The sequence below is a fragment of the Talpa europaea genome (assembly GCF_964194135.1).
Source record: "Talpa europaea genome assembly, chromosome: 7".
Lineage (NCBI taxonomy): Eukaryota > Metazoa > Chordata > Mammalia > Eulipotyphla > Talpidae > Talpa > Talpa europaea.
Window position 1 is genome coordinate 3,476,335 of NC_140074.1, and position 22,806 is coordinate 3,499,140.

Consider the following 22,806-nt stretch of genomic DNA (forward strand, 5'->3'; position numbering starts at 1 on the left):
AGCTCTCAGTTCTGTGCGAGACTCTGAATCTGGTGTTTATTGGCGTCTGTGGTCTAGCCCCTCGCCCATGGCCTCCCCAGTCCAGCCCACCTTGCTCAATCACCTGCTGAATCAGACTGCATGGGGACCCAGGACACCGGCCAGGCTCCTGCAGCTGCACTGGACCCCCAGGAGCCCCTGTGGACATGATGTCACTGGCCCGTATGTCTGACTCTGAGCAGCCCGTCCCGTACAACAGGGAGGGCAGATTCGGCCACTGGCCTTAGCTGGCCTGAAGCACAAGCGGCAAGCATGGGGGTGAGAGACCCCCAGGGTCGGCCCTCAGCTCTGTGCTCACCAGGTTACAGCTGGTCTAGAGTCCTATGAACCTGGGCTCCAGACCCCTTTCTCTGATCCCCCGTTTCCTTCTCTGCAAAATGGGGAGGATGGTAGCCCCATCTCCCAGGCAGCTGCAAGCAAAGGGCAGGGCATGCACTTATCAAACAGGTAAATGATGGCAGCAACTCGCTCCCGGGAGATACCAGCTGTGTCTTGCTGTCTGTGTCCCCATCTGTGAAAGGGGTAATAACCCCCTGTGCAGCAAACCCCTCTTCCTGTTTGTCCCACGCATCCAGCAGGCACTTGGGGCCAGTCCTCTGAGGATAGTTGTGAATGATACACTGGACCTCCTGGGCCCAACCCTGTTCTGCCACATGCCTGCTGTGTGGGTCTGCGCCTGTCACTTAACCTTTCTGTGCCCCAATTGTCTCATTTTGGAAAAATGTGGCAATCATAGTGCTCATCCTCATCGGGTTGTCTGAGAACTGAGTGACCTCATTCCCAGCCCAGGGCCTGGAGCAGAGAGGTACTCAGCAAAGGCCAGCTGTTACCACAGTGACAACAGAACACCCATAAACAATTGCAGTGCAGTTATGCCTGATTTAAAACATTTCTATAAAAGGCCCGGGGTTATGTGTATCTGTTAGATTCATTCTTCACTGCTGTATAGTATTCCCATGAAGGTGCATACCGCAATGTATGAATCATCTCCCTTTTGGTGGCCATGTAAACATTTAGATTTTCCCTTTTCCTATCTCCCTCCTGCCTTCCTTCTTCCCTCCCTCTTTCTTTCCCCATCAGTATCCTCTGCACACTGCTGCACATGCCCCGTGCACAGGGGCGGAACTCTGGGCCACTGACTCACATACATCGGCTCTTACAGGTGGAGTCCACCATTCCTGCACTGCAGGGGAGGGCTTCTCACAGAATCTGTTATTTGTGAAACATGCATATTCTGGAGCCCCATGCTGATTCAAGGGCAGACCTGAGATATGAGCAAGGCCTCATGTGGCCCTGAGCCAGTGATCAGGAGGCCACCCCTTAGGAACACTAGCCAGGGACACAGGCAGCACCCCTGTCCAAGAAGCAGCACTTTGGCACAGACATGGGGTGGGGGGTTTTCAGGACAGCTGGCCCTCCATGAGCCGCCATTCTGCCTCTTGCCAGCTGACCTTGGGCCAAGGACTTCCCCTGTCTGAACTTGGTATCCTCATCTTGAGTGACTGCAGCTGGCACACACGATGTGGCACGGTGCTGACAAAGCCCACGGTGCCTGGGACAGATTGCGTCCTCAATAACCAGCGCTGTGGTTACTAAGAACCCCAGCCCTGTCCCAGCCCCCGAGCAGCTGGGAACAGGGAGCAGGTAGCTTGTCCTTCACGGTAGAGGCAAAGCCCTGCTCGGGTCCTGGTTTGTCCTAGTGACAACGGGTAAACCTCCCCCGGGGCCGGCCCCTGGCTGGAGTGTTCTCGCCTGCAGCTAAGTGCAGCAGTGTCGCCACGCACCAAGCAGGGCCAGGGCATCGTGAGCCCGGGACACGGCTCCCTCTTGGGACTTGACTACAAGCCTCAGCTGGAAACAGGGATGACAAGGGTCAGGGCACAGCAGGCTGGACTGGAACCAGCGCTCTGGATCTGCAGTTCAATTCTGCTATCAATACTCTGTGCAACCTCTGGCAAGGGAGACGACCTCTCTGAACCCCAATTTCCCCGTATTTGAAAAGGCAGCTCTGGACTCCTTTATCTCAGAGGCTGCCTTCTGGTTCTGAGAACTCTAGAGACCGTAGAAACCCTCACCCTTCCTTCACCAAGACGTCAAGAAGGTAAGAAGAGCCTCTGGGGAAAAAAGATGTTTCCAAAGTAGAAAAAATGCTCAACAGTCAAAGTAGCCAGGTTGTCCTTCCCGTGAGCAGTCCCTCGAAAGGGGTGCTGCCTGCTACATCACAAGGGAAGATGTGGAAGGGGAGAGTCTGCCTTACCGAAGGACTGGCTGGTGCCCGCCCCCAGAGCCAGCGTCTGCTCCCAACGCTGTTCACGTCACGGCTCTGCTTTAACCCTCTGTGGCCACCGCTGCTCGCTGGACAAAGCCCAAGCCCACAGCACCGGTGCGGGGGCCTGCATGGATTTTTCCCTGCCCCCACCCCACCACGTTCAGGCCCCACTGGGCAGCGTCACCCACTGTTCATTCTCAGAAAGGCCAGGCCCACCTCACCCCCAGTCCTTCGCACATGCTGTTCATTCTACCTGGGACACTCCTCCACCTCGCATTCACCTCCATAACACCTGCTCAGCCTTCAACACTTCGACGCCACCTCCTCTAGGAAGGCTTTCCTGGTGCCCCAAGGTGCAGTCTAAGGACTCCCACAGCTGCCTGCATTTACCCCCACGGCAGCCCTCACTGCACTGGCTTGTGCCCACGTGTCACCCACAGGCTCCAGGAGGGCCTCGTCATTTTGTTTGATTTGGCATCCCCAGAACCTCATCCAAACGTGGCCCAGAGCAGCCAGCAACCCTATGAGCCTTAGGAAGAAGGTAAAGCAGCAGAGGGCGGGTCTGGCTGCACAGGAACCGAGAGTCTGAGGGTCTCCAGGGCACCATTCTGCCGGCCCCCACCCCCAGCTCTCCCTCCACATTCCCAGAGGCTCCAAGGAGGCTTGGGGCTGCAGCTGGGGTGGGGGTACCGGGGGGAGGGAGTGGGGGAGCACTGTCTGTGCGTGGGGGCGTAATTAGTAGCAGCCGCTCCGTCGTGGCGTGAGCAGCAGATGGCTGCGCGTGGCGCCCAGACGAGAACGCCGAGAGGTTCGCGGGGAATTTCCTGTTTACAACATCCATCAAGCTCCAGCCTTCCTGTCGCTGCGAGGTCCACACAGCCATGCAGCTGGGGGCAGGACGGGGGCGCCCCAAGTGGGACCAGCTACCTGGCTGGGACCCACAGCTCCCTGGACTCCAAGGGGGACCTGCCTGCCCGGAGACCCTAGGGCGTCTGATGGAAAGTGCTCGTCATACAAATCCCCGGCCCACAGTAGGTGCTCAATAAATACTTGGCGGCAGGTTCCAGCTGTCTCTGCACCAGCACAAGCCCCTTCCCACCTTTGTTCACACTGTTTCCTGCCCCCACCCGCATCGCAATGCCGCCCTCTGGCCTGCAGGCCCCTCGGGCAACACAGGCCCAGCCCTTCCAGGAAGCTCTAAATACAGGCAGGCAGGCGTCCCTGCTCTGAGCTGCCCGGGGCCTGCGTCCCTCACGGCCATGTGTTTACTCAGCATTGGGTCCAGCGAGCCCCAGGAGGGGGGCAGGAGACGCAGAGGCTGTCTCCAGCTACCAGCCTGCCAGAGGGCTTCCTGCCCTGCCCTGCCACTGGGGCCTGGGGCAGGAGTCTAAGTTGGGGAGGGGCAGGGATCCCCCCACAGAACCCATCAGCCACCAATGGCCACTCTGACCCTCATCACCTTGCTGGGCCTCATCCACACCTTAGACCCTTGCTAGGGAGCCCCAGGTGGAAACCGGAGAATTTAGGAAGACGGGCTCCCTCCCAGCCAAAGGGCCCAGCACTATGTCTACGGAGAGGGAAAGACCCTGTCCTGCGAGTCCACCCTGCACGTTCTCGCCTGAGCCCCCAACAGCCACCCCTGCAAGGCAGGAGGCTCCTATTCCCATCGCCCCATTTGCAGAGGAAGAAACTGAGGCCCAGGGACATGAAGTGCCACGGTGCACGGCCACCCGGCTGGCCCAGGCAGAACTGAGCTCCTGGCTGTCACGGTGGCCTAGTGTCCAGTTCTGAAGCCCAGTTTGCTTGAATGTTCTCTGGAAAGATCCCAGGCCAGCGACCAGCAAGGGTGGCCAGGACCCGCCGAGGTAAAGACCAGGCCGCCGCAGGCGCGGGAGCATCCTTTCTCCCAGAATGCCCGCTGCAGGCCTCCTCTTCTGCTCTGGGCTGAGGGAAGAGGGGTGCTCCGCCCCCGCCACTCCCGTCCCCATGTCTCCCCTCCGCTGCCCCGGAAGCTGCTGGATTTGGCGCCATGTGGGACCCTGGCCGGCTGCCCCCGGAGCCGGAGCCCAGGCCAGGAGCGCTCACAGCTGTTCCAGCTACATGAGAACCACAAACAAACACTGCTGCCTGGAAACCACCTCGCCCAGCACCCCTGGCCGAGTCCTCGCGTGGAGCCGCTCTCGCCACCACCCCGGCCCAGCCCCTCCTTTTGTCACAGGGGAGAGCGAGGCCTGAGCGGGGAAGAGACTTGCTCACGTTCAACCTTCACTCAGCAAGTGGGGGGCGAGGCCGGGAGGGGCCGGGGCTGCTGCCGCCTGACCTCACACGCGGCCGGGGCTGCGTCCTCGCTCCCCCGTGCAATTTCAGCACAGCGTGCACGCGAGGTTGCTCGGGCAGTCCTGGGGGCTCTGACTTTGAATTCAGAACCCAGATGGGGCTTTTCACAAACAAACCTGTCCCAGGGGGTGAGAGGCCCCGGGGACCACTCCAGCCCATGGCCTCGCGTCTGCTTTCGGGACTACCCACCCCGCCCAGGACGCGACCCAGAAGATGAGGGAGGCATTTGTGCAAGGGTGTTCCCACGGCCCGCTCGCTGCCGCCGAAACCAGCAACAGAGAGCGTGCCCCGAACCGAGGCGCAGCCGGCACGGGGAGGCGCCCTGGGGTGCCACTCTGCCCTTCACGGTGAAAAGCAAATGCCAGGGGCCAGGAGAAAAGAAGAAAGTGGGCAAATGGGGGGGAATAGCGATAACACGAGCTGAACAGAAGCCGCGCTAAGTGTAACCCCGTGAAGCGCCCACCAGGACGAGCGGAAGGAGTTGTGCCCACGGCTGAGGCCCGCGCGGCTCCTCAGGCGCCTGCCCACCAGGCCTGCTGACTGGGCGGAGCGTCCCTGAGAACGCACAGTACTCCAGACCCTCCACCGCGGGGCCGCCTGCCGTGGCCCAGAGCCTGCGGCGTGTGTGGGTGTGAGCTGTGCCCGGTCCGTGCTGCTGTGCCCACGTGTTCATGCGTGCACATGTCCGTGTGTCTGTGTGTGTCCATAGCGTGCATGTTGGGGTCAGGACCCCAGGCCTCCACCTGCCATGTTCTCCTGTTTCCGCCTCCCTGGCCTGGGCACCCTCACCCCGCCCCCAACAGGGTGGCGGCTCTCGACCCCAACCAGCTCTGAGTTGCCTGCAGCTCGGCGAGCACAGGAGGCTCAGGGAAGACAGTGGGGTGACCATGGGGCCCCCCACAGGGGAGGCTGCTCCCCAGGTGGAGGAAGCACAAGACCCATGGTGATGGGGGAGGAGGGAAGCTGGTGAGGCAGCCCCCAAGCTCCTCATCTGGGTCAGTTCTCAAACTTCCAGAACAGCAGCCGTGAAGCCTGCCTGGGGACGCCCTCCGAGAAAGAGGAGGAAGAGGAGAGAGGAGAGGTGAGGGGAAGTGGGGGTGGGGGGAGCAGACAGCAGTATGTCCACCCCCGGCCCCCCAGTACCTGCCCCCACTCGGTGTGTTTTCCTTGTTTTGTTTTTATTTTCAATTTCCATTTTCTGGCAGAAAGACTCTGGGGCCAAGGGGAGCCGGCTGTCTGTGGGAAAATCGAGGTTTGCTCTTGCGGGGAAGTTGTCAGCGTGCTCAGGGGAGACCCAGAGAACCCCAAAGGACCCCAGGCACCCAGGGCCTGAGAATGACATCGAAACAGCATCAAAATAGCATCAAAATTCAGGGAGGTTATTCACAACCACCAGCTTGTGTCCATCACAGATAGGCAGAGAGAAGGACGGGGTGGCAGAGCCACACGGTGGCACGGAGTTCAGCCACAGGGAGCAGTGGGGGGCCGCGGGGGGCCTGTGGCTGGCAAGGAGCCACCAGCTGTGGCTGCACTTGTGGGAAGGCGGTGTCAGAATGGAGGTGAAGATGCACTGCTTGGGGGGGAGTGAGGGGCAGAAATGGGGGGTGGCTGCCTATGGGGTTGGGGGGAGTGATGGAAATGTCCTAAATTGGTCGTGACGGCTGCACCCCAAACACACACAGAGTCACGTGTGCCTGGATTATCTCCCAATAAAGCTCTCGTGTTTTAAAAAGTGCACGAAGCTTGAAGGAGGTAACAGATGGGATGAGGATGGTATTTCCAAGCTGGATGCCATCCTCGCCGGCGGACAGCGGCAGCAGGAAGATGCTATCAAGGGGGCCGCTTCCCAGCACTAGGGACCGCCCCACGTGGCCCGCTGTCCCTGGGCCTCGACAGCAGCGTCCAGGTCACGCCACGCACCCCAGGAGCCAGCCCGGGCCCAGCGTCCGGGGCTCCAGCGTCTGTGGCTACACCCACCCGCCATATTTTCCTCCTCATTTAGATAAACTCCTGGAATCTCATAAATCTGGAGAAGGCAGGAGGCCAGCAAGGAGCGGACAGGGCGCGGGAGAAGGGGCAGAAAACCCTGGAATTGCGAAAGCAGAGCCGGCAAATTTATGGCTCCCGGCTGACCCATTAGCGCATCACAACAAGGAGGGGTGAACAAATGGGACCCGCGGTCCCGATTCGGCAACAAGCCGTAAATAAACAAGGAGCCGCTGGCCGCCGCCCAGCCGAGCAGCGAGGCCCAAGCTCCCCGGGGATGTGCGGGTCCCTCGGCCACCCACCATCACCCCTACCCACAACCTGGAGCAGCAGCGACCCCCACAGCGCCTGGCGGTGGGGGCAGGGCAGGCCTGGCAGGCGCGGGACCCAGCTGCACCGGGGGTGCAGGTTTCAGGTCTGGAAGGGCTCGCTGAACAGCTGTTCTGAGACCAGAGCCCCACGTGTGGGTGTCGGGTGGGGGTGGAGGGAGGTGCTTGGCCCGCCGCTCCCAGACTTTTTTGGTCTGGATCGGCTCAAAGACCTCGCCAGGGTTGATGTCACCGTCCAGAGCCGAGTCCCCCACCCCCCGCTCAGGGCCAAGGGTCCCAGGAGTTTGGACGCTTTCTAGTCTGAAACTAGCACCCCCACCCTCCGCCTGGGGGGTACAGCCTGCCTTTGAAGGAAGCCCCGGCTGCCCCTCCCTGTGCATCCACTCCCAGCATCCGTGTTTGGGCAGAGCTGAGTCAGAAAGCTCCCCCAACCCCCCCGCCCCCTCCACCCCCACCTCCACCTGCTCTCCAGAGCAGGTGAGGCCTCAGCGCACGTCACTGTCGGGACAATGACCCAACCAAGGCTGCGCGTCTCTCGCCGGGCACCACAGCAGCCTCCCCGCCTGCAGGTCCGCCCAGCTCAGACGAGGCTGCCGCGGTGTCCAAACATGAAGTGATTTCCGGGGCCTCACTCTCAACAACAGCACCCTTAGGCATCCCCTGAGAGGCTTCCAGGCCCAGGGCACATGTGAGTACGTGGAATCAAATGCACGTTCCACTGGGGGTGTGGACTGGACCCCACACACCCCGGGAGTTTGCACCGGGTCCCTCACACGCCAGGAGGCGCCCACGCTCCCTCACGCCTGCTGGTCACCAGCCACCTTGAGGCCAGTTTCCCTCCAACCCCAAGCTCTGCTTCCCTGCCCCGAGGTAGTGCAGACTGGGGTTACCTGTCAGTGACGGGAGGCACAGGGCGGGAGTCCTTGGTCCAGGTGACCAGTGGGGGTGGGGAGCCCTGGGCCTCGCAGTCCAGGGTCACCTCGTCGCCGGCCTTGGCCACGACTCTCAGCGGCTCGTCGGTGTCCTGGGACCCATTCACCAGGATCCTGGGTTTGGCTGTTGGCGGAAGCGAGCAGGGACTGTGAGCCGGACGGCGGCACTGGGCGGCACCCGGGAAGCAGCAGCGGCCCTGCCCGCCGCAAGGGGCACAAGGGGCACTGGGTTATAGTGGGGGGAGGGCGGGGCAGGGCTCGTCCCTCGGTCCCCCACACAGGAGGTTCTTGCTTTGATGACAGCGACAGCAGAGCACACCCCCATTTGTCCCACAGGCCGTGCCCCTCTTGCGTCTGCCCATCCTGCTGCCCCCTCCCCAGAGGCATCCGCAGGTTACATGCACCCGCGCTCTCCTGGCCCTCTCCCCCCGATCATCCCACTTATCAGATGAGGCACCCCCGGCCCTCTCCTCTGAGTGGGGTCCACACTCATCCAGCACATCGCTGCTCTCCCGTGTGAAGCTGACAGCTGAGCCTCACCGCACCCTCCACCCCAGGGCCGCCCCTCCTCAGGCAGCTAAGACGGCAGGCCCACATGGCCTCCACGTGTCCCCTGCAGCCACTGGGTCGGGGAGGAACTCTCATACCCAATATACATACATATATATATATATATATATATATATATAGCAACATAGAAATACTGGATATAAGGATACGTGATTGGAAAAGACTGGCTATCCTTTCATCCACTCAACCAGACAGTTCCTGAGAGCGAGGGCCTGCGGTGTAAGCTGAGGAGCAGCAGCTAAGGAGACAGGTCCTGCCTGTGTACCCACCGCGCTCAGGGCTCACTTAACCCCAGTTGTGATGTGTGCTATGAAGGATTCTTCCAGAAAGTTGATAGCAAGGGAATCTGACCCACCCTGGGGGCTCGGGGAGAGCTCAGCTTGGACGGCTGGGCCAAGGGGCAGGGAAAGGACATTTCCAAACTAAAGAACCTGCCTGTGCAAAGGCCCTGAGGCAGGATGGACTGAGGAAAAAGTTGAAATTGGCCTGGGGGGCTCAGAGTGGGGAGAGGCAAGGAAGGGAGGAGACATAGGCAAGGCGGGGCTGCCAGGTCGGGGGAGTCCAGTGTAGGGCCTGTGTCTTTCCAAGCTTGTCCACGTGATGCCCCCCTGCCCCCTGCCCATCTGGCTATAAAGGGCTGAGCTAGAACCACTCTGGGCACCCACAGTTCTCAGACAGTGCTCCCAGGGAGGACACCGTGGGTCTATGTGCCCTCAGGCGGGAAGAATTAGAGGCAAGTTTGGCCAGGGCGCAAGGAGATGCAGGAAGGGCAGATGGCCACACCTCCGCCCCACACCCCCGAGCCCCCCTCTCAGGACGGGGTGGCATCACTCACTGTTGACAGAGAGCTGCATCTCCTGGCTGGAGAAGCCCACAGCATTGGTGGCCGTGCAGACATATGTCCCTGCGTCCTGGACAGAGGGCTGGGTGATGACCAGGGTGCCGTGTTTGCTCACATTGTAGTGGGGACCCCTGGAGCTCAGGACGCTGGATTCCTAGGGTAGACCCACGCTGACTTCAGCAGAGCACACCCACAGTGGTTGGCATCACCGCCCTCCCATGATGCACTGGACACCCCCTCTGGAGATGCTGTAGTCACAGGCTCTGCCTACCTTGGTCCAGGTGATGGTGGGGTTAGGGACACCTGAGGTGACACAGGGGAGAGAGACTGGAACCCCTTCATTGGTGACATGGTAGGTGGCAGTGGGCAGGATCCTAGGTGGCACTTTTAAAAACAAACCAGTTTTATCAACCAAGGCTCATGGCTGCATTAGTCACAATAGCTGGAATCGGGAAACAATCCTACTGTCTGTCAATGGGTGACGGGTAAACAAGCTGTGGAATATTACTCAGCCATCAAAAGGGGTAGAGCGATACCTGTTACAGCACGGCAGGCATTTTGATGCCACATGAAATAAGTCAGACTCTGAAGGACAAATGCAAAGGACCTAGAGGGGTCAATTTATGGAGGCAGGAAGTAGAATGCGGGGTGGGGGCGAGGGTGGGAGGGGTTGAGTGTTGAATGGGAACAAAGTTCCAGTAGGGGAAGCTGGATAGTTCTGCAGGGTGGGGGTGGCGGCCCAGGCACGCGAAGGGACTCGGTGGCGCCTACCCGCACACTTGAGTGCTCAATGTGGGACACTTTATGTCTATCTTACTACAAGTAAACCTAGAACAATTTCTGCAGAAGAACACAAACGTCACCACACCGACAGCCGCCACCGGGCTGAATCGTGCTCCAGGCAGAGGGCAGCCCCGGGCCAGGCCCTGGGACCTCGGCTCAGGGACTTGGGTAAATCACTTCATCTTCTGGTGCCTACACGCCTTGATCAGCAGAGAAGCTAATTAGCCCCATTCCCTGCCCACTCTCTGGGGATGGAGAGATGGGAAATGGCAGAGAAGAGTATTCACAGCGTGCAGCGAACTTGAAAACAAGGGCCAAATCCATGCCAGCACCATCCAGATTCACAGATGGCAACGGGGATCTCCGGGGGGTGGGGGCGGCGCTGGTAGGGGGGCAGGGTGTGGAGAAGTAGGAAGAGGAAATAGGAAACCACGGGCTCTGCCTGTACCACCTCAGGCTCCCTCGGGAGGTGGGGTCAGAACACCCTCTGGATTCTCTCAGGCAGCCCAAGCAAGTCAATGAACGTTTGCTGAATGGATATGAGTGAGCCAAGAGACCGGCTTGTTCACACCAGCAGAAGAGGTAATGCAGGCACCAAGTGAAGTCGGGGGAGGCTCTGCAGGGCAGCACGGCTTGCTGATCCCACCCTCTTGGTCACTGACTCCCCTCTCGGACCCTCAGCTTCCCGAACATGAGAGCGAGGAGCCTTTGAAGGCCCCACCTCTTAGACAAGCCATGAGGACATAGAGAAACACACACATAAGCACACTCGCCGGGCAGCCCTGATCACCACTGAGGTCAGAGGGCCAGGAGACAGGACGTCTGGGTCCTAGGCCCTGCCTCCTCTGAGTTTCAGTTTTTCTCTACAAAACGGGGAAACGGGTGTTCTCCCTCCTCATCCCCCAGGGTTTTATGAGACCAACAAACAAAATAAGGGGGAGCAGCATACTTAATAAATTACAAAATATGACCAAGCTTAGTTGAAACTTTGCCTCACATGCAAAGCATGTGGGTGCAGGAAACGGGGCTGGGTGGATGCTGAGAACGGGGCTGGGTGGGTGCAGGGAACGGGGCTCTGCAGCACATGGGTGGGAGAGCAGGCGGCTGGATGCCCAAACAGGCCTGAGAGGGGCCATCTCTGTGACTCAGAACCGAATTCCACACGACGGGACTTAGTCTGCGTCATATGGCCCCAGTTTGTTCGTTAAGTACTTACGGGTACGTGTGTACAAGGAAGTTACAGACAGGCAGGTAGATAAAAAGACAGATGTATGTAAGAATTTATATATGATTTCATAGAGTATTAGAGATTATGTAAAAAGTAATTTATATACAATTTGTATACTGAATATATAATTTATATAAAATGTATTATATATAGCGTGTGTGCATGTATATGCAACCTCACATGTGTATAAAGTTTGAAAGACACACGCCAGGGCCTCCCCAGTGGCACAGCTGGTCGAGCGCCGCACTGTGAAGCTGTCTGCAGCCTCTGAGCTGCGGGTTCGATTCCCGGGCGGCCAGGAAGAAACCCACATGGTGCGGCAGACCTCTCCTGCCGCCCGCTGCTCCCCTCAGCAGTGTCCTTCGGTCCTTCTGCCTGCTCTGCTCCCCGCTCTGTCTCTGGTGAATTCTCTCTCCCTCCCGCGCCTCTGACCTGTATTCCAGTTCTTGAATAAATAAATAAATCTTAAAAAAAATATATAAATGAAATTTAAAAATATTAAAAAATAAAAAGAAAGATACACAGCAAATGCAAAGTTACTCTGGTTATTCTAAGCTGCTGGTATTATGGTGGTATTTTTTTTAACTTGTTTAGGCTCTAACTTATCCACTGTGAATATGGACTATTTTTTCAACTTTTAAAAACCAAGGTATTCAAGATCAAGTGTGTCCGTGGCCTTCCCCGTGCCGTGGCACCCCGCCCCGCGGGGCCAGGACTCACCCTGGACGACCAGTAGCACGTTCTTGTGCTGAGAGCCGGCCGGGTTGCTGACGACACAGCTGTACCTGCCAGCATCCTCCCGCAGCGCCTGGTCAAGGTGGAGGCTGCCGTCCGCCCAGACCACAGGCCGGCCGCCAGCGGGGAGCTGCGGAGGACAGAGAAGCCCCAGCTTGGACCCTGGGCCTACTTAGAGGCCGCTGGGAGAGCCCAGCAAGCACACTACGCCGGGCCAGCAGGGGGCGGGCTGGACGGACAGGGCTTGGGGACAGGGGAGGCACTGGGGTTGGGGTTCAGGCCAGAACACCCGGTCCCCACCCCGCTGGCCTAGACCCCTGCACACCCCACCCCTCACCCCCCACCCACCCCCCACCCCCCTTCACACACGCACACACACGCACACACCCAGGGCCCAATGGCCAAAGGGAGCCCCTCCTGGGAGTGCAGGGCGGGGAGACACAGAGGAGTTAAATGGAACCAATGAGGGTTTTTTAAACTCAAAATAAAGACTTAAACAACGACTTGGCCTCTGCCCTGCCGCCCGGAGATTCTGATTTAATAGGAAAGGTTGAGGCCTCAGGATAATTTTAAACTCCTTGGGAGACTCGAGAGCACCCGAGTTTGAGAAGCGTGAGGGAAGCAGCCAGAAGTGGGGTGCAGGCAGACTTAGGGCTTGCACGCCCTGGTGTGCACCCAGTGAACCCCGCCCCAGCACACGGTCCCCAGCCGAGGCCCTCCCGCTGACGCCCGCATCCACACCCGGCCGGGCGACGGGTGCGCTCGGCACATTATTAGAGAAGGTTCTGGAAGGAGGCAGGACAGAGAGGGAGGAAGGAAGGAAGGAGACATTCCCAAGCAGGGCCCAGACGCCCCTGCCCACTGCACCCCGGGGGCCCCTTACTCACGGGCCCACCGGCCCTGAGCCAGCGCCTCTCCGGGAGGGGCCTCCCGGCCAGGATGATGCAGGGCAGGGACACGGGCTGGCCCTCCAGCACCCGGACCGTGGAGGCGCTGCTGGCGATCTGGGGGGGCTCTGGGGAGAGGAGATGGTGTGTCTGCCACATAGAGCCCCCACATCCCCTGGCCCCCAGGGTACCAACGCAAACTCCAAGAGTGGGGTTCCAAGCGGGTCAAAGGGCACACTTCCCAGAGCCCGCCACCCAGTGAGGGGTCCAGCTGCCCCTCGTGGAGAACCTGGCCCCCGGGACAGGTGGGCAGCCCTGGGGGAGGCCTCCCTGAGGTGCTCCCGCCTCCCGCCCCCAGATCACCCTCGCACCATGTCCAGTCACGACGAGCCGGGCCTCAGCCTGGACTTTCCCAAAGACGTTTTGCGCCTCGCAGATATACGGGGCCTGGTCTTCAGAGGCCACACCTGTGGGCAGGAGAGAGGCAGGTCTGGCCTTGGGGCGCCCGGCCCCTGGGGGGCAAAGAGGCTGGCCCTGCTGGGTGAGGCAGGCGGGCTGGCCTGCAGAGGGGAGGGGTGCCCGCCAGGCCTCGTGGGGCGAGAGGCTCAGCCTGCCCACCTGCAGAACTGGGGGTAATTGAGGTGACCAGTGATGACGGGGTCACACTTGGGCAACGTGGCGAGAGCCGCACTGAGCGCCGTCACCCCCACCATACCCCTCAGCAGCCTGTCGATAAGCCAGGCGGTGGCTGTGGTTCATCCATTATCAGGACACGTCAGAGGGCCACGTGATGGGCCGCAGTCAGACAAACGTGGCCCATGGTCAGTGCTGGGGTGCAGGACCCACCCCCAGCCACCCAGCCAGGAGCCGGGGACTCCCCTGACCGCCCCCCAGCTCCAGTCTCTTACTTTCAAAGAACAGCATTCCTGAATCACGCTGCCTGGTCCTGCTGCCCAGCCTGGACCCCAGGGGCTGACCGTCTCCACGGCGCCAGGTGACCTTGGGGGGCGGGCGGCCGGTGGCCCGGCAGGCCAGAAGGGCGCTCCTCCCCAGCTCCACAGTGACATCCCGGGGGGCCTCCGTCAGCTGGGGGGCGTCTGCAGGATGTGACCCGTCAGCCACGCCCGGCAGCGACCTGCGGCCCCCGGCGCCTGCCCCAGGCCCCCTCCCCTCCTGTCACAGAGAAAGCCTGTGTTCCAGCCTCGCCCTCATCTGCTCTGGGCTGACTCAAGTCCAGGGCTCCGGGGCCACCCTGACCTGCGCCCGCATCCACACCCGGCCGGAGGAAGGAGCCAGGATGGAGAGGGAGGAAGGAGACATTCCCAAGCAGGGCCCAGGCGCACCTGCCCACTGCACCCCGGGAGAACTCTCCGGGCAAGGCGAGGGAGCTGCCCGCAGGCCCCCTGCCCTGCATGGGCAGCAGGGACCCCGCTCTGCCCGCCAAGGGGGAGGCACCCCCAGGAGCCCACCCCCGGTCAGACAATCCACAAACGGTGCACGGGGGTGTGCCCAGTGCACCTCGCCCTCCATCCCCCACCCGGGTGACCACTCAACAGCAGGCAGTGGGTGCTTCCTCCAAAGCTTCTTGCTAAGGCTCATCTTCCCTTGTAGCCAGGGGAGGAAACAACTTATTCCCCCAAACAGAAACATGTGATTCTTTCTGCCCCTTGACAGGTCGGGACCTCCGTGCAGGCCCAGGCCATGTTCCTGGCCCCTGCAGGCTTGGGGTGCTGTCCTCAGGGACCCCCCAAGCTTGGGGTGCTGTCCGTGGGGTCCCCTCAGGCCTGAGGCACTGTCCTCGGGGAGCCCCCAGGCCCAGGACATTGTCCTCTGGCCCCTGCCCCAGACTCACGACCAGGAAGCTCCCAGGCCTTTTTTCACCCGTTGCCCCCAGCACCGAGGAAAGCCCCCACCTCTCTGCTCTGGTCTCTCTCTAGAAATCCCTCTCCATCCAAACGATGACATCAAATTTCCCTCCTGGCCTCAAGGATCAGGGGAGTTCCAGGGAGACAGACACATCTTGGAAAATCACTGCAGGAGGAAGACGGCCTTGGCCGGGCTGGCAGACACCACCCACACGCCTCGGGTCTGGCAGCCGCAGAGACCCGGGACCCCAGAAGCCTGCACTCCCTCAGCCGGGGTCACTGGTGCAGACGCTGACCCATGGTAGCGAGCAAGCAACACGTCTGGGTGGGCGCAGCGAGACCAGGGCCTGCTGCGGGAGGCAAGAGACGGAGCTCTCAGAGCAGGAGTCCATGGACGCCTCCGAGACAGCAGCTGCTACCGCAACCCCCTTACAGATGAGGAAACTGAGGGTGGGCGGCTAAGAGACTGTCCAGGGGTACGCTTGACGGCCACGGTCGAGCTGGGCTCAGAGTCCAGGTCCGGCCGCTCTGAGCCCCAGGCTCCCCCCGCCCAGCCGTCTCTCCCCAGGCACCTGGGGACAAGTTGGCCGCGACGCCAGCCAAAGCCTCACCCTCCTCTGCTGTCCTCCCTCACCCTCCTCATCTGTCCTCTGTGAAACCCAAAGAGCCAAGTTCCCAAATCTGGGACCCGCCCAGAAAGCTGACACTTGGCCTTCTGCACATCCACCCCCCCTCTTCATCTGGAGTGCCCCCCAAAAGGTGAACCTCTTCTCCGGAGCTGAAGGCGCACTGGTTCCTGGCCCCTTGACGTGCAGATGGGACAGAGCCCGAGGCCCCGACACAGCACGCAGGGCCTGGTCACCGGTGCCCGTGTGTTGGAGGAAGGAATGATGCCCTACACAAGTGAGGCTTGGGGCCCCAACCCGGAGGTGGCACTGTCCGCAGGGCCAGGCCCTCCCACCTCGCCGCTGCAGCCAGGCTGCTGCCTCCCTGGGGAGCCACTTGGCCGTCCCAGACAAGCACATTCTCGATTCTCTGCGCGTCCCCAGAACCCTCAGCACCTGTCCCTCCAGCTTGGCCACAGCGGACCCTCAGAGCCCCAGTCTGTCCTGGCTCTGCACACCAAGGAACTGTGCGTAGCTTCCAAGCAATGTCAGCGCCCAGGACCCAGGCCCGGGACTTAGACGAGATCATGGCAATCGCAGGCCAGGCCCTGCACCAGCCGAGGAGAATCCAGACCCCCCCCTTTTAATTATACACTCCAGAGGCCAGACCCTGGCCCAGCAGGCTGTGCTTGAGTGCAGGGCCCTCCCAGCAGCCAGGGAGGGAAGGCACGGCCAGCCCCACTTCACAGTGGGGACCAAGGGCTGGTGACTCAACCCAAGCACCCAGGTGGTGAGTGATGGCGACCAGACTGGAACTCGCTCTCTGGAGCACAATCCCCGGGACTGGCCCCAACTGCCCAGCCTACCAGAGGGCCCGGTGAGCCCCGTCTCCTGAGCCCGCCCCTCTCGCCTGCTTGCACCAGGTGGTCCTTGTGACCAATAGGATAGACTTAGCAGGTCCCTTTCAGACCGGCTGGTTGTGAAGACTTCAGCTTCCATCTGGGATGTCCTCCCGCTCCCCCTCCCCCTCTCTCTCTCCCCTTCCCCCCCACCCCTCGCTCTAGGAGAAGCCCACGAGGTGAGGCCCCTGCCAACAGCCGCATGTGTGAGCTTCGGGAGGACGCCAGCCCAGTTGAGCCTTCAGATGACACAGCCCCCACCAACATATCACCCCGTAGCCCATGAGAGCCCCGTGGTGGTCAGAGCCGCGCAGCCGAGTCACTCCTGGAACCCCAACCCCAGGACAGGAGACAAGAGACGCCTCCAGGGACAAAGTTCTGGGGCGGTTTGTCCCACAGCACCCACTGCACCCTCCTGGCTTCCCCTGTGCCACCTGCGCTGGAAACATCCCCGGCCATGCTCATGCCCGGCCAGAGGCCGGGCACTGCACGGGGCAGGGGCAGGATCACACTCACATCCAACCTCCAGCCGAACCTCCGCGGAGGCGTCACCCAGGTCGTTGACCGCACGGCAGGTGTAGACCCCGGCATCCCTCTCCCGGGTGGTCGGGATCCACAGCGTCCCCGAGCTGGAGCCCTCGGGGGCTAGGATCATCTCAAGACCCCCTGGATGAAGATGAGAAAGCACCAGTGGTCGCCATGGGGTCACGGTCTCGGGCCGCTGCAGCCTGGGCTCTGGACCAGGGGCTCCGAACCCCTCAAGGCTGGGCCTGGGAGGGCGCCCCCAGAGCCAGGCCCCTAGGTGGTTAATGGCATGGTCTGGGGATGGCAGGTGGGGGTGGTTGTATGGACTTGATGCTGCTGAACTGGGCACCTAAAAATGGTGAAGATGGTGAAGTTCACAGCAGGCATATTTTGCCACAACTAACTGTATCTTTAGGTCCGCACCCCGTCAGGTCCGGATGGAAGCGTCCCAGAGCCCCGGGAGTGAGGCCCCGGCCTGTCCCCTACACGTGGCACGCTCATCACCCAGCCACGCCTTGCCTGGGCCTCCCGCCAGGTCCCACCCTCCGCCCAGGTCCAGGTGGAGGCTCTGGGCCCAGGGTCACCCATGGTGATCACACTCCTGCCTGCCCCCCCACACCTGCCCTCAGACACCCTCAATGGCAGAAATGCGTCCAGTGCTGCTACTGCGCTGAGTTACCCCCTGCCTGTCTCAAGGTCAAGGTCAAGGTGAAGCTAACCAGGCAGCTAATGGAGAGACTGTGTCCAGGAGGGAGAAGCATGACTGGTGACCCTGGCTTGTTCTTGGGGAGCCCCGTGTCGGCTCCTGGAACCACCTTGTTCCTACAATTCTCGGGGCTCAGATAACCCCTCATCGCCGCCCCCACCACCAGGGCCTCTCAGTGCATCCTCACGGCCAGCCTGCCTTCGCCTGTCCCCATTTTCCTGAGCAAGCAGGCTCAGCGGCCCCCAGCCGTGTGCCTCAGGTCAGGGGGCGCAGGGGGCACTGAGTGCAAACCTGGGTCTACTCTCAATCCCCCTCCTCACCACTCAGTCGTGCACGTCAGCTGTGGATGCTGGCGGGTGGGGGACTGCTGGGGGCCAGTTCTCCCTGCCACCCAATTCAGGGTGCCCCCCGTGACTTTCTGGAAGCTGATTCTGCAGGCTACCCCATGTACCTCGATACCAGATGACTCGGGGCGGGGGTGCCCCAGACACGTCACACACCAGCACGGCCTCCTCCCCGACAGCTGCCAGCACCACGGCGTTCACAGCAGAGACCTTCGGCGGGTCTGCATGGGGATCGGGGAGGGGGGGGGAGGAATTAGGGACCAGCCCATGGACGCCCTGGGCTGGGGGATGGTGGGAGGCGGGTCCCCCACCAATCAGGAACAGCCAGGAACGCCCAGGCACAGCTCATTTCTTAAATCTTCCCACTCAGGACCTCAAGGTAAGGCTATCATTTCGGCAGCCAACCCCGCCTGCTTTGTTCCTCATCGACCTTGTCCTGAAGCCCAAATCCTATAAGGCTCTGAACAGCCCTGCCTAGAAGGGCCGCCCGCCCCACCCCATGGACTCCAGCCTCCTCGTAACCCCTGGAGCACCCCAGACTCGAGCTGTCCTCTGGGCCTTTGCCCTCTGCCTGGAGTGCCGCTCCTATCCCTCTCTGGCAAGGGCCACTCCTCGCAGGCCTGGGCTGGTCCCGAGTGTTACAGGTACGAGCCTCAAAAGTCTGAACTAGAGCTTCTAGCGAGTACTTACAGGGACTCCTGGTCGCCTCCTGCTCACCCAGCTGATGCCCCCACCCCACACACACCCTGCACCTGAGTTGTGTGCCTGAGTCGTGTGCCTGCTGGCTCTGAGCCTCCCATTAGATGTAAGCCCCCCCGGACAGGGGACCCCCTCTCTGGACAGCAACCACGTGTCCACTGTGTGCTCCAGGGGCTGCCCTAGAGCAGCACCCCGTAAATACGTGGGGACAAGCCAGTGGGATGTAGGGAGGGGGTCCATACCTGAGTAGTAGAGGGTGACGGTCTCCTCATCTGTGCCAAGCTCATTAGCAGCCTGGCAGCTGTAATTCCCGGCATCCTCTGGGGCCACTTCCTGAATGATCAGGGTTCCCTGGGCATCCACATGGACCCTGGAGTGGTGCCATGAAATAGCATGTTCAACAGCAGGGGTGGGGGAGGCCAGGCCAGGCACTCATTCTGTTACCCCAGGTATCACTAGTAACAAATTCATCAACATCATCAGGACAGCCGCGCGATGCTGACCACTCTGCGCCTGCTGTGTGCCCAGCACTTGACATTTTCATGTGCTAGACTCAGAGAGGCAAAGCGACTTTCCAAAGGTCACACAGCCTGAGCGAAGGCAGGACTTGAGCACAGGTCTGTCGGATGCGGAGCTGGAGCTCCTGACCCCTGAGCCTGCACGAGGCATCGTTACTTTCCAAGGAAGCACCCTCCTGACCCAGCGAGTCCTTGTCCACCTGTCCCAGTCCAGAGTTCCCGCCCTGGACCCCTCACCTGCTGTCCTCTTGCAGGGCGCGACCCTCACGGCTCCAGGAGAGGTGGGGTGCAGGGTACCCCGATGCTGAGCAGCTGACTCTCACCTCCACGCCCTGGGAGAAGCGCTGGGACCTGGTGCGGATGCTGACCTTTGGGGCCTCTGTAGTCGGGGTGGACAGGCAGGACGAGCCCTCAGAGTGGCCCTGTTGCCCTCCACGCCCCTGCCCAGGCCCCTGCCCCTGCCACAGCCCCAGACAGCAGAGATCAGGAAGCAAAGGCTCCAAAGGACCTGGATCCCCCGAGTGGCTTCCCCGGGCAGGGTTGACCAGATGGTCACCTGGGCACATCCCCGGCCACACAAGGAACTGGTTTCTTGCCAACCCCAGGCCCCTGGAGCTCTGCTCTGGCTGAGCATCTCAAAGGGTTTAGGGAAGCATCGGGCAGATGCCAGGGCTGGGGACGGCTGTCACCTCCAGTGACCTGGGGCAGACCCAATGCCCTAGTATTGACTCCACACTTAGCCTCTAAAAGCTCTAGTTCAGAGTTGCGAGGCTCGAACAGACCCCACGCCCATCTCACCTAGGAATGGGGAGCACCCCTTCTGCACTGGAGGCAGAGCCTCTAGAGGCCTCGGAACCCTCCTTAACACACCCAGGCAATAGCCAGCGTCACTGACCGAGAGAACACTTGTTCTCTCTGTGCGCATGGAAGGAGCTTCCAGGGAGGGGGCGCTGTCTAAATCCTGCGTAAATCCTGAGCCACACCCAGGTGCTACAACCCCAGACAGGTGCCTTCCACTCCCCTCCGGTGGGTGCTGCCAAGCACTTCTGATCTCTGGGCTTTCAGAAGCTTCCAGACTTCCATCCCTGTCCTACCAATTGGGGAGGAGGGAAGTCAGTGCTTAGTGGCCCAACATGATGGAATGGGCTCAGCCTACAGCAGTAGAGATTTAGGTCAGAGATTAGGATGAACTTCCCAGCCTCTAAACTTATGTTAGAACCTTATGCTAGAACCTTCTAGCTCAGAAGGTTCAGGAATCACCAAAAGAGCTAACATTGCCTGACAAAGCTGATGTCTGGGCGGAGGGCCAGGGGGCCGGGGGGCTAGAGGGACGGGCTTTGTGTTGAACTGGGGGGGCCAGCAGCAGCCCAAAGAGACTCACCGCGCACCAGAAGCCAGACAGACGCCCTGGTGACCCCGTTGGCGTTGCTGGCCACGCACTGGTAGCGCCCGCCATCGCTGGGAACCACGCCACTGACCTCCAGGGACAGGTTGGCCAGCTGGGTGACTCTGCCCACGGAGCCCGACAGGACTCGCCAGTCCCGGACCCATGTCAGGTTGTAGGGGAACTCGTCCAGGACCCAGCAAGACAGGACGGCGGTCTCCCCCGGGGACACGGTCACATTGGGAGCAGGCACCAGCTGTGGTGGGGGGTCTGCGGGGACACAGCAGGCACTGAGGGGCGCTCGCCTCACAGCGTGAGCCCCTCCCGTACCCCTTGCGAGGCCCACAGAGCAGCCAGGCAGCATCTGCTCAACTTCCTAGCTGCCCGGCGCCGCCCTGAGCTCCCCACACGCCATCAACACCCGCCCAGGGCTGCCGGGCGCTTGCTGAGCTTTCCGCACGACAGCGACAGCCAGCCGCGAGCTCCAGCAAGGACACCGCCCTTGCACACGCTCCGCTCGGAGCCAGTCACGCTCCACGGGGAGCAAAGCCTCAGAAGCAGCCTGGAGGGGAGGGAGGCGCGCAGAGCTGTTCTCTGTCCACCGGGGGCTGTGCCTAGAGCCAGACCTGGACCGTGACTCCCAAGGAGGGGCCTTGGGAAGCTGCTGTCCCCACAGGGAAATGTCCTAGGAAGTGACAGCGTCAGGGGCCGGTTTCCTAACTCGGACACGGGCCTGAGAACCTGCAGGATGAGGGGGACCCACCCTTGCTGGGGGCCGGTGACCATGACACCCCCGGACGTGTGCACAGGAAGGCGCCTGACGCCAGCCCCCAGCAGCGGTGTGGGAACCCGCTAGAAGGGAGACTCAGGGCAGAGGGCAATTGAGCTCTGGACAAAATGAAACAGCCATTAGGGCGCCCTGTCCACTTCACGAGGTGTGAGCCTAGAAACTTGCTCAACAGGAAAACAGGGGGTAACGAGGGGAGGCCCCCCGCCTGGGAGCCCGGCGGCTGGCGGGCACAGCGTCAGGCCGAGAACAGCCAGGCGGTGGAAACCTGCGTGATCCTATCCTGTGGTGGTTAAATTGCACAAAGATAAAGGTCAGAAAGGAAATGATCAAAACGCCACCGGCATCTCGGGTGGGGGACAGGCCGCTCCCAGCTTTGGTTCGTTGGTTTATGTTTTCCGGTGTTCCTCCCGGGACACATGTGACCTGGGGTGAGACCGAGAAAGCGGAGGGGCTGGTCCCCCCCTTGCTGGGTTCCTCGGCTTCTCCTCAAGACAACTTGGGTTTAGCATTTTCAGGGAGAACCAGCTGCTCTGGGAGCCGCCCGTGGGGCTCCTGGCTTCCCGAGCTGGACGGACGGGGCATCGGGGTGAGGACCCGGAGGCACGAAGGACCAGACCTTAAGAAGGACCCTGACCCCGAGAGCCCCGGGGCAAGGGCGTGTGGGGAGGGCCTGGCAAAGCCCGAAGAACAGACTGAGAAGTCAGCCTGGGCTCGAGCCAGGTGGGGGCGCCACAGCCTGAGCCAGGGTTCTCACCCTTTCACCCGCTGAGACCCCCCCCCAGGCCACTTCTAGGGGAGACGCTTCAAGTGGGGCCCAGCAGGCAGGTGGCATGAGGGCAGCCAGAGTCCAGACCATGGGCGGCCCCAGCTGAGGTGGCTGGCCTGCTCCCCCACAGAAGGACACCCCCCCAGGATAGCCTGGAGGGAAGAATTGGGGGTGGGGGGAGAGAAAGAGGGAGGAGGGACAGACCTGTGATGACGACCTGGGCCTGGGCGCGTCCGGTGCCCGCCCGGCTGACGGCCATGCACACGTACGTGCCTTCCTCGGCCTTGGAGGCCCGCGGGATCTCCCAGCTGCTGTTTCCCGACTCCCTGAAACACAGCAGGGGGAGACGTGTCGTCACACAGACCCCAGGCAGAGACCCCAGCCTCGTCTGGCCTCAGGCTCGGGCCCCTGAATCCTGTCCAGCGGGGAGCCCCGCAGCCGCCTGGACACTGGTGCGGAGGCCGTCCAGGGCACGCGGTTGCCACCATGCGCTGTGTGCCGCTCAGCAAGCCCCTGGCCCTCTCTGAGCCTTCAACTTCCACTCATAAGGGGAAGGGTCTCGGGGAACCCTTCCTGCCCTGACCCCCATGGAGCCGGGCCCTGCCTGGACTGAGTTTTCTAGAAGCCAAGGAAGACCTTTGGCTCCTTTGGGGGTGATGGTCCAGACTCTCCACCCTTGGCCACTGGGAGGTGCGCACAAGGACAATATGACCAAGACCAAGTTCCCTCTCACACCGTCCTCCTCGGGGCCCCCCAGGGCCTCAGGACC

The 22,806-nt window shown here is 61.4% G+C and overlaps 1 protein-coding gene across 1 annotated transcript in view; it reads right to left on the reverse strand.

Annotated features, from left to right (window-relative positions):
- Positions 1-22,806, reverse strand: part of HMCN2 (hemicentin 2) — a gene marked incomplete at its 5' end in the record, with an annotated part of 117,783 nt that overhangs the window by 62,882 nt on the left and 32,095 nt on the right. The window contains 13 exon segments of the mRNA XM_084237151.1: positions 7,851-8,016; positions 9,298-9,457; positions 9,575-9,687; positions 12,035-12,179; positions 12,937-13,064; positions 13,308-13,403; positions 13,845-14,033; positions 16,822-16,971; positions 17,988-18,101; positions 18,822-18,949; positions 19,335-19,476; positions 20,479-20,751; positions 22,242-22,363. Of these exon segments, the coding sequence (XP_084093277.1) occupies positions 7,851-8,016; positions 9,298-9,457; positions 9,575-9,687; positions 12,035-12,179; positions 12,937-13,064; positions 13,308-13,403; positions 13,845-14,033; positions 16,822-16,971; positions 17,988-18,101; positions 18,822-18,949; positions 19,335-19,476; positions 20,479-20,751; positions 22,242-22,363 (1,926 nt within the window).